At 40.5% G+C, this 12,089-nt stretch overlaps 1 protein-coding gene across 2 annotated transcripts in view; it reads left to right on the forward strand.

The window, feature by feature from the left end:
• Positions 1–12,089, forward strand: part of GUCY1B1 (guanylate cyclase 1 soluble subunit beta 1) — a 63,212-nt gene that overhangs the window by 20,531 nt on the left and 30,592 nt on the right. Inside the window, exons 3-4 of one of the 2 annotated variants that reach the window (XM_073341438.2) lie at positions 4,362–4,462; positions 5,507–5,625. In XM_073341438.2, the coding sequence (XP_073197539.1) occupies positions 4,362–4,462; positions 5,507–5,625 (220 nt within the window). The remainder of the gene's footprint in view (positions 1–4,361; positions 4,463–5,506; positions 5,626–12,089) is intronic. The other variant, XM_073341439.1, reaches the window with a different exon arrangement.

A 12,089-nucleotide genomic window follows, 5' to 3' on the forward strand; every position in this document is an offset into this window, starting at 1 on the left:
TGGGAATATATTTATGAAGCAAGGAAATATACAATATCCTAAAATATGTGGAGTGTGGTGGTATCAATCCTTATCAGACACAGATACGAAAATTGTTTATAGATGGCTTTTACCACTTTTCCACAGCACAATGTTCTCCCAGATAACAGTGACATTTGCAATGCATGGAAGAATTCAGTTTTTACCAGCTTGTGTGAGAGTGTAATATTTTTAAGGATGTCTGTTTCGTTTTCAGATGCATGTGTGTTCTACTTTATGCTTTGACACACAAAGGACTAGAGGGCCTGAGGGAAAGCTTCAGAGTGTGTTGGAGATTTCATTTTCTGCTTCTCAGCTCAGATCAGGAGTCACTGAGACTTGCTATCCTGTGGACTGGCTGATCTGGCCTCACCTAGGGAATGAATGAGGGAACTGGGCAGCTGGCACTATTTTGCAGTGCAAGAGGAAGGTGTTAAATGGACACTGCCAATTTAAACGTGATACTTCTGTCTGCTTTTTAAAAAAGCCTCCTATTTGTTCAAATAACCCCTAAGGCTAGTACAACTGACAGATGACAGAGAGAATATATTTTTCTTTTTATCACTTTGTTTTGTTTTTTGCATTTGGCAGTCAGTATTCCCTGTTTATGTATGGCTCTTTGTTAGCCCTTATGGGAAAGTCCTGTAGGGCTCAGTAGAAAATGATAACCTTTCAGCAGTTTAACTGAACCATCCTATGGTATCCCTTCCCTATAGAATTTCATATAGGATGGTTTTAACCTCAGGTCTTCCACTGACTTATTGCATTGCTCTGAGCAAACCACTCAACCTGTTGTTTGTGTCATCCACAAAATGGGCATAATAATGTCTATTTATCGCCCATAACAGTTGTGACAAATCAAACATTAATTAAAGTTTGTACATATCCTTGGAAATGTAAAAGCACTGTATACTGTAGCTGTTGCCCTGGGATAGGAAAATAAGGTCAAAGAAGAGCAGAGAGAAGTGAGGATGAAAAAGAGGAAGATGGCTCAAAGACTTCCAGTGAATACTAACTTCAGATTGCCAGAGATTCTTGATGACTAAACAGAGTGTAAATTCAGAGTAACTTCTTTGAAGTCAATAGAAATACACAATTTGAGATTAGAATCAGGCTCCACACACTTAAGCACAATATATGTCGTCTAAGATTTTGTCCCCAAGGTTTTCACAGGAGTTGCAGCTGCTTGTTCCTTAATAGATGAATATTTTAAAAATATTATAGTGTGGTTTCTGAACAAGAATACATACTTCTCAGAGTTTTTTCCCCTTTAATAGAAATATTTCCATTCTCTTATGGCTGTCTAATGCAACTGTAATTTGTGATTGCTTGTTTAATTCCTGTCTCTCATGTAAAGAATTAGCATTTTACATAATTTCATTTTTAAATAGATGAATGCCATTTCAAGGAACTTAGATTCTAAGATGCAATCAAACATATTTTGTTTTGATCAGAGGACCATCACTTTATAATGTTTGTTAGAGAGATGCATTATTCTATTGCTTGGAAGGGAATTGGAGGATTTTATACAGTAGATCTATACCATGCTTCATACTTTTTTTCACCTAATGACCAATGGAAACTAAGAGCACATAAAATAATTGGCTGATAAACAGTAAACTTGTCACAGCCTTACCTATGGTGGTGCTATTACCCCGCTATAACAAAAACCTTTCATTCTTACTAGGAATACTAGTAATTCATTCTTACTAGTGGCTTCTTTTTGTTTGTGATGGCTCCAAACCTGAGATGATAAATGTCTCTCTCCTTACCTTAATCCACGGGACTCACATGACCTGTGCCTAGGATCTATCTCAGCATTTACTTCCTTATGCTTTCTTCTAATTCTGTGGTTTTTCCTGAACAATTCTTTCCCTGGATTTTTTTTTTCCATCACTTGAAAAAGTGTAATTCACCAGTTCTCCTCTACACTTGCCTGCCCCTTTTGCTTTCCTTTGTTTTTCTGAAGTGCTATATAACACTTAGATGTGCATAGATAGAAGGATATTTTTTCTTTTTAATAAAGTATGTGTGACCCTCCACACTTTAAGATATTATTTTGATGCCTTGTGAGATCATATTAGTTTCCTGAATTGAAATATAATCTAGTGTACAAATTAAAGCACACAAAGACTTATAAATACCCCTTCTTTTATCACCATTCCTACAAGCGACACTGTGTCTCTCTCAATAATCACCACAGGCAAGCCCACACAAGAATTAATCACTGTAAAAATAACTGTATTCAAAAAAGAAGGAGGGAGGGCATGCAAAACATGAGAAATACAAACCAAAGCCATCTGATGAAACACACTAGAACTTCAATAGCTGAGGACGGTACATGCCCAATTACATGTCTACTGCATAAGAAAGCAGTGCCCAGTAATGATGAGCTAATATGGGGCCAAATTATGTCAGGCCCTTTTCACAGGTTCATAGGGGGGAATGTGCAAGAAGTCCTTTCCATCGCTCCACACCCCATGTCAGAGCCAGAGACTGTAATTGTTCCTGCACTTAGGGAGCACAAGGACTGCTCCTTCTTTGTTCTTATGAAGGTGCTTGTTGCCCAAAGGTGGTGGGACCATGACCATTTCACCCCTCTGCACCAACGTGAGGATAGTGCAGCCAGGCATACTGCTCAGGCATACTGGGGAGCCCAGAACACTGAGAAGCATGGGAGTCCATCATAGCTCTACTGCCCTGAAGACAGGGTTTTGCCTTAAAGGCACAATTGACCCCACAGGGAGAACAACATTTATTGCAGTGAAAAATCCTATTATCTTTCAGCCCAGAGAAAAGAAGCAGTCAGGTTAGACAGCTGACTGCTTATCAGGCAAGCTGCTGATTCAGTGCTCAAACGGAAAGAAATGATTGATGTTATATTTGTGGAGATAAAGTGAGGGTCTATTGTTTTCTCTCCTACTTTCCTTTTCATTTTATTTTCACCTTTTTTAACCTGGCAGCAGTGTGAAATGTGCATCTGGTCTGTGCATCAGCAATAGCCCTGCTTGAAAGGTTGGCAATTGCCTAGGGCCTTGTCTTCACTAGGAAAAAAAAAGGTGTGTTTTTACAAAGCTTTAGGTAACACACTTGGTAAAACCCCAGTGAGGACAAGGCAGTTTGTAGTTCTTACACCTGTTAACAGGTTGAAGTAAACCTTAGATTCCCTCCAGTGTTTAGTTTGACCTGCACATATAAAAAGAATAAACTGCCATGTCTTCAATAGATTTGACCATGTGTTAGCTCACATATGGCAAGCACACGTCTTTTTTTCTTGTCGTGGATACACTGTTAGAGAGGGCAGGGCTTAATGGGGGCTGAGATTTTTGTATAATAGCAGGATGTCTTGATTTATTTATTAGTTAAGAGTGTGTTGCTGGAGATTGTGTGTCTTATTTATTGAAGGTTGTTAGGGATATGCAGACATGCTGGCTTTAATTGCTGGTTTGCTTTGTTTTGGTTGCCTAAAGTTTTCAGATAAATATTTTTTCCCTTATAAATAGCAATAAATAAATACAGCAAATGTTACCTCAGTTTTTGTGGTACTTTCCCAGGAGCACTCTCAGAAGGAAACAGCGGCACAGATTTGTTTTTGTTATTTCTTTATTATTTGTATTGTGGTAATGCCTAGAAGCCAGTTGTGCTAGGCACTATGCAAACATAGAGCTGGTCCATGCCCTGAAGAGATGTGATGCAAAAGCCCTAGACATCTTCTTTTTTTTTAATCAATACAATCTGGTGAGTGCTCAGCACTTTTGAAAATCAGGTTACCTCATTAAGTATCTAAATATGGATTTTAAATGCTTATCTTTGAAAATTTAGACCGATGTCCATTTAAAAAAATAATCTCCTCTACCTCCTGTAAATAAACTGTAATCATGACTGGGAACTATGAAATAATGTGTCTATTAAAAAAAATCTTCAGAGCAACATATATCTATATCTAAGTATATTCTCTTTATTTTATTTCTTGCAGTTTTCCAGTCTATTGGAAATTAAGAATAACGCATTCTAAAATGTTAGACTCTGCCTTTATTATCTGAATAACTCCTTTTGTGGGATTGTTTATTGTTAAAGGAGATTTTTTTCTCCCAGTGATTTATGGGTTTTCAGGATAAGACTGGGAGTAGAAGTTTTGTACTAAGCCTTAATTACAGTGAAATATGGAACAGATCTCTTCTTGGTGTAATTTAAATGTTGAACATTAACTAACTTCTCAAAGGTGGAGCCAACAAATTTATTTCATTTAAAAGACATATTCCAGATTATAAGTAATTGATTTATATATTCAGTACGAAAGTCTTAATTCTTGATTACTGTATTTTTGTTCTGTTTTCCTTTAGGAAAGAGGCACAATTGGATGAAGAAGGACAATTTCTAGTCAGAATAATTTATGATGATTCCAAAACATATGATCTGGTTGCAGCAGCAAGCAAAGTCCTTAGTGAGTAATATGGCTATCTTTTAGAAATTATACTTGCTTTTAATGGGTCAGGCCTCATGTAGTAAGGTCACTACTTTCTCTGTAACTTTAGTGCATTAGTTTGCAAGTAAATTGTATATGTAAGATTAATAAAGACACAAATATGTGCAACAGGGGGATTTAACACAGAGGAAGTGAAAGTGTTGTTATGATTAGAAAAAAAGGCTGGCTCAGAAAAAAGGGTTATTGCTCTTCCATGTTTATTTAAAATCATTTAATGCTTGTGATATATGTCAGATTGCTAGCTCATGAAAGTGAAAACCTTCTTTTCTGCACAAGACATATATAATATTACATGCAATGGCAGTGCACTACAGTATGCCACCACGTCCCCCCTCCAATGTACAGTACCTCAACCACCTGACGACCTCTAGATAGTATAGTTCAGTCTCCATGCCCATTTAATCATTGGCTTCTCTGCTGAGATTACTAACAAGGGTGACCAATGTGGCAATGTTTTTGTGAAGGACACATCTCATTCCACATCGGTCATCAGTCTGGATAGCATTAACTTTCAGCTACTGCTGCTCTGAGCTGAAATCAGAAAGGTAGCATTATCCCTACTATCTTATCTGCACTCTTTCTCTGCAGTGAGAGTGAATCAGCAACCAGCCACTGAACCCATAAGACCCTGGCTTCTGGGGAAGAATGCACTGTTTTTGCATAGATAGATCTGGCTCGCATTGATCTTTGGGGTTCTGTGGGGTTAGAGGTGAAACCACTGCTTATTATTGAGTAGAGGAATAGTTGGTGGGAAGGAGGAAAAGGGGAGGAGAATCTATCCCCCTGATGGAAAAATGACCTAGATTTTTTTTTTCTGTGGTGGGGTTGATCTGGCTTACTGCTTTTGGAGCATGTTTTCTTGACTGAAAATAGAAAATACAATATGCAAAACAACTCATTTTACATTATAATTATAGTATCATAAAATGGAGTCTAAAATTGCTAGCAAAGTACAAACAATGCAGTGCCTTAAATGAATCAAGTTTTCTGTATTTTAAATAGATCTTAATGCTGGGGAAATCCTTCAAATGTTTGGGAAGATGTTTTTTGTGTTCTGTCAAGAATCTGGTTATGACACAATCCTACGTGTCTTGGGCTCAAATGTCAGAGAATTTTTGCAGGTAAGAATTTTGTGCCAAGCAACTTAGGTAGCACTGGACAGGCAAAATAGGGTCTTGTGGGTAGGGCACTGGACTGGGAGTCAGGAAGCTCGGGTTCTGTTCGGATCTCTATCACTGGCCTGGTGGGTGACCTTAGTAAACTGCTTCCTTTCTCTTTCCCTGATGTAGAGTTTCATTCCTCAGGACAATTTTAGCAGTACACTCCCTATTGCATATGCCTTTTGATGCAGTCTTTAATTACATGGTCACATTTTATATTTTGCACTGGACCCCTTGGCTCTGCAGTACACAGAATGGAGACAGCAGGGGGCAGAACTAAGGTTGCACAGGCAACAATAAATCTGGCATTTCCTAATTTTCAACGGCTTGACTTTGCAACCTAAGTAACAGTCTTTTAACACAGTTTTCCTTTATGTGATGTGATACACTGTTCTTTTCCCCATAGATATGTAATGACATGTTGGACCAAATTTACTTCTGTTGTCAATGGGTGCAGCTTACCAACTGACACTAGCAGAAAATTTGGTCTATTTAGCTCTTTCTCCTCCAGAGGCCTGTCTGACTAAATACTGTAGATACTGATTATTTCTATATGTGCAATATTCGGCTCCTTTGAGAAGTACAAGCCATTACTTCTGTCTCATAGCTCATCTGCAAATCAAGGGAGTCAGTCCTTGTCCACGTGTTGAGGAATGGGGTAGAGCAAAGGTGATTTTGTACTACTTTTATGCTGCCCCAATCTTTAAGGACAGTGTGAATTTATGTTACTGTTTCTGTTGAAAAATGAAAATCCATTTTGCATCATTAGTATGGAGGAAATCTAGTCAGTCCTATAGGAGCTGATCTAAGTGTGGGATAAAATAGTGATTTTTTTGGTTCCAAGGAAATTGTTCACATGTGAAAACAGTTTGGATTTAGAATTTCAAATTCAGAATGTACAGAGCTCTCAGTGAGGAACATATGCTCTAATAAGTTTAAAGCACATGGACTGATTCAGACATTGGGAAGATTTTCAAATGCATCAATGATTATTACAGTTGACTTTCAATGGCAGTTGGGCACCTAACTGCCATCTGTGCCTTTGGAAATCTCATCCATAATAAAGAAAAGAGAGTAATGCATAGTTTGTTTAAGGGCTCTCTGAATACAGTTATTCAGTTGCTTGTGCATACATCTGGATACCTTCACTGAGACCTAGATCAGGCCAGGACCTCCCCAGACCCTGGCATACCAACCATTACTTGCAATACCTCTTTAACCTGACCACCTGGGAGCCTGACTGGATCTCTGTACATTCCCAGCATAGGGCTCCACATACAATTTACACCAAGGAGAGATGCTGTCAAAACTTTTTTTCAAACAGTTCATTATTCTGACTTGCAGAACAACTTCCATCCATAATTTTGTACTCCAGTAGAGTACACAAGCTGCACCCAGCACAAGCCTATAGGAATATGCAGCCTTCAGCTGCATCATATACTGCCAGTCTGCATTCCCTGGGTGAGCAAGATTTGACAGGGTAGAAACAGACCAAATTAAAATCCGTAGCTGACTTGTTCCTTTCTCACCTTGGGAACAAACTAATGGACAAGCTCTCCTTCCCCTTTTCATTCTTCACCAGATGAGAAAATTGAAGGTAAGATTGTAATGCAGGAAAACCTCTGTAGTAATATTACATCTGTATTCTTGTAACTTTAACATTTGAGACTGCCATTTGTTGGAATTCCAGTTTGAATAGATGACATTGGCCATTTGCACTTTTGTAAATATAAACAGGAAGAATATATTAAGTATTTGCACTGACAGCGTGAGGTTGGTTTTTGTAGCTGCAATTATGAAGCTCAGTTCCGTTTAACCATGATTTATTGTTACTGCTCTTAGAAGTCATGCTGGTAGATGATGCTGATTATTATTTACCAAAACAAAAGTGCTCATAAGCCACAATACAGATGGGGGGGTCCATTGTGCCGAGCTCTGGATAAACACATAATAAAAGATAGTCCCAATACTTAGATCTAAATTACAATCTATACTGAGCCCACAATATAACAAACAATTAAAAGTTTTTGTTTTGTAAACCCTGTGAAAATAATCTTGACTATATATTTCATGTTCCTTGGAATCAGTCTTAAAGGAGCTTGTTTATAGGAAAGCCACAGGTAATCTAGACATATAAGGAGAGGCGCATTAAAAGAAACTACAAAAGGATTAAAGATATCTTTACTTAGAGATAAAGTATTTTTCCCTTACTGTACAACATGGTCCTGAAAAAATTGCTAGTCATATTAAATTAAAAGAGAATATGTCACAGAGAGGCAGCATGAAGAGAGATGCAACCTAAGAACTCCCAAATGTGCTTTTATGTTAAAAACTACTTAAAAAAATCAATCAGACTCATAAGTAGAGGTTGATACCAGATCCTTCAGGGAATCGTTTAGTTGTCTATTGAATTAATTGTAAAAGCAGTGCAGTACAGTAAACCTATATTTTATTTCTCTTCACTAAAAGTATCCACATACATAATATAGCACAAAAATACTTGAGCAGCATTACTGTGAGTTTGGAAGCCAATCACACTCAAATAGTTTCTATTAGTTTCCAATCTGGTTTATGATTATTGGTCCAGATTCTCTCCTGCACTGAGATCAATTTGTCAGAGAAGAAAGGCATCATCAGAGATCTGATTTCAGTTCTCTGATCTGAAAGCTGTAGCCCTTCCCCCCCCCCCAGCCCCGACATAAATTGCAGCAGCCTCGTAGCCAAAAACTGGCCTATTACTGTAAGTGTTTTGGTAGCTTTTAGAGACCCCAGTAGGGATCAAGGCCCTTGTCAAGGTTCCTTCCCCACTCTGAACTCTAGGGTACAGATGTGGGGACCTGCATGAAAACCTCCTAAGCTTACTTTTACCAGCTTAGGTTAAAACTTCCCCAAGGTACAAACTATTTTCCCTTTTGCCCTTGGACTTCCACTGCCACCACTAAACGTTTATCTGGGTTTATTTATTAGGAAAGCGTTGTTTGGAAACGTCTTTCCCCCAAAAATCCTCCCAACCCTTGCACCCCACTTCCTGGAGAAGGTTTGGTAAAAATCCTCACCAATTTACATAGGTGACCACAGACCCAAACCCAAAGAACAATGAAAAAAGCATTCAGTTCTTAAAAGAACTTTAATAGAAGAAACAGTAAAAAAGAATCACCTCTGTAAAATCAGGATGGTAAATACCTTACAGGGTAATTAGATTCAAAACATAGAGAATCCCTCTAGGCAAAACCTTAAATTACAAAAAGACACACAGACAGGAATATCCATTCTATTCAGCACAGCTTAATTTCTCAGCCATTTAAAGAAATCATAATCTAACGCATATCTAGCTAGATTACTTACTAAATTCTAAGACTCCATTCCTGTTCTGTCCCCAGCAAAAGCATCACACAGACAGACTCTTTGTTTCTCCCTCCCTCCAGCTTTTGAAAGTATCTTGTCTCCTCATTGGTCATTTTGGTCAGGTGTCAGCGAGGTTATCCTAGCTTCTTAACCCTTTACAGGTGAAAGGGTTTTTTCCTCTGGCCAGGAGGGATTTTAAAGGTGTTTACCCTTCCCTTTATATTTATGACAGCCCTATTGTGCCAAGCACCGTACACACACACACATACACACAGATGTCCCATCTCCCATAGAATTTACAATCTTAACATATGCTGAGAGACACCACATACATACAGCAAACAAGGCTATGGTGCTGGAGGAGAGGATGACAAGATAATAGTGAAAGTATTGTTTAGCATAATAAGCAATAGTCACAGAATACCCACTGCCTAGCCCATAGGAATTGATCTCCATGCAAACAGTATATTGATATGTGCAAGGCTGACCAAATGTAACATAACTTTACAAAATATATGTGAAATATTCACAAGAAGAACTGCAAAATTTAAATTAAAAATGCAAGACTATCTGCTAAAGATCTCTACGGGCCAGATTCTGATGCTCTTACTCATGTTGTGTAAGAGCATCAGGAAAAGGAATTACATTGATTTCAACAGGACTAGTGGCTGAGTGAATTGTGAGTAAGGGTGTTGGAATTTGGTGCTAATATTTTATAGAAAAGCAGTATTTGGCTTACATCTTATTCCCTTTTCCATAATATTGGACTCAAACTCCCTTTGAGACTGTTCAAATGTGGATGACTCTGTGTATAGGAAGATGACTCTTCTTTTCTGAGTCTCTTCTTAAAAGACATCTTCCAAAAGGTCTACATATCTAAGCTGCTCCTGGGGAGCACATACTGGAACAGCAGCTCAGCACCCTTTCAGGCAGTCCACAGTGTACTTCCCCTCTGTGCACCCGGCTAGCTCTCTAGCTCTGCTCTCACCCACACTCTTTCAAGCCACTACAGACCTAGTCTCCACCTCCCAAGAGGAATGTTCTTGGTCTCTGCAAAGATCTGAAAGGGGTTGGCTTCATGTATCTTCTTCTCCCTTGTATTTGTGTAAGCAGGGGAACAGTCCCGCTATTGTGGGGAACTTGCCTGGCTTCTGCACTACCCCGGTGAAGTGGGCTAGCGAAAGGATCTGAGTCCTCGCTCCCACTTCCTTTACCCAGTGGCCTCCCTGCCCTTGAGGGCTCCCCTTCCACTCTCCTGTCTGGCAAAGTCCTCATAACCCCAACAAGGCTGGGCCCAGGATTCCTGGGTGGCTCGACCCCCAACCCTGCTGTGGTCACCTAGGACAGGGGCTAGGGTGACCATTACATACAAGTTAAAGCAAATGCAAGTTATTTAATCAACAATTAATTTTAAAAAGAATAAGGGAAAATGGGAAAGGTTAAAGGAAACACATCAACCTGCTCTGTGGCAGGGAACATCACAAACAGTGTCTCTGGAATGTCCGGGCAGTTCAGTCTGTTCCTTGTAAGTCCCAGGCCTTCTTCTCAGGCCCTGGCTGTGCTGCAGGGATGCTGTGGGTTGGACACTTGCTCTGGTGGTGGCCACACGCTCTCAGGCTCTAAGTGGTAGGACCCTTCTTCCCAGTGTCGCCCCCACCGTCGGGGTTACGATCCAAGCCTGGCCTGCAGAGCCTCTTGGCTGAGGCGTCTCCCTGTGCTGGGCCCGCTAGCCAGGGTACCCCTCGCTCTCCCCAGCTGCTCACCGCACCCAACTCCGGACTGCTCCAGTCCCAGCTCCACCACTCTATCTCAGCACTGCTGCTGCTGCTCTGCCTCCAGCTCCCTGGGCTGCTTCTTTGGCCCCTCTGCCTCTGGTTGCTACAGCTCTGCTCCCAGGACAGGTCTGCTCTGCAGGCTGCTTCTGTGACTCTGCTCCCAGCACTGACCAGCTTCGTGGACTGCTTTTCTGGCCCCTCTGGCTCTGGTTGCTGCAGCTTTCTTCCCAGAGCAAGTCTGCTCTCTCTGGGCTGTGCCTCTGGCTTTGGGGCTGCAGCTTTGCTCCCAGGACAGGGTCTGCTCTCTCTGGGCTGCTTTTCTGGTCCCTCTGGATCTGCATAGCTCTGCTCCCCAGCTCAGCTCACACCCCTGCTTTCTCCTTAGCTCAGCCCCACTCTGTCTGACCCAGGCAATTCCAGCTCACACAGAGGATGGGATCTCCCTGGCCTCCTGACTCCCTGATTAGCCTGCCTGCCCTGTCATTCAGGCTGATCTGGAGTATTGGCCTCTCCCCATTGTTCCTGGGGGCTGTCAGTCTCAGGGTCCTGATTTCCCATCCACTCTTCCCTTTAGGTACTGGGAGCTAGCCAACCAAAACACCTCCACTGAATGTTAGTAAGGGGGCAACAGTCCCCTTACATTGGCACTAAAGGCTGGGCTCAGTTGAGCTCACAGATTTTTTACCTCTTAAGTTTTAATTTGATGTAGTGATATATCAATGGAATAAAAATATAAATGTATAACAAACTAAAAAAGTGAAGGAGGATGTTCCAGGATGCATGCATCCCAAGGAATTCATTTATAAGAGACTCATTTCCTTTGGAGGCCTCCCAAGAAAAGTAGCAGCTGTTCACGCCACCTTCACAACTTTGAAGATCTACAGATGTTAAGAAAAGGGAGATGATCCAACCTGCACATTTGAAACATCTTCATTGTACCTCTCCCTGACCTGGCAAAAATCACAAAACAATCCCCAGTGCTAGAAAAGGTTCGGGGGGGAACAATGCTAAGGACCCGGTAAATGAAGAGGGTGCATAATCTTGACAAATGTATTGGTAGATGATTACGTGGGTTGTGACGCTATTCAGCCAGTCTGATTGTCCTTTCTATCTAAGCCATTACACCGTGAATAGTAAAATGGAGTCATGGTAATGACTCCATAGTTAAGGTTGTAGCTAGTATAGTATTCTAAGTCTGATTCTGATCCCACTTTCCCCTCTAACCTCCTCATAAAATCTGATTTCCAATTTCTCAAGCATGTTTCCTATCCAGAGAAGAATTTGCTTTTGCCAGAGTTTGAGATT

Source organism: Lepidochelys kempii, chromosome 4 (assembly GCF_965140285.1).
Source record: "Lepidochelys kempii isolate rLepKem1 chromosome 4, rLepKem1.hap1, whole genome shotgun sequence".
Taxonomy (NCBI): domain Eukaryota; kingdom Metazoa; phylum Chordata; order Testudines; family Cheloniidae; genus Lepidochelys; species Lepidochelys kempii.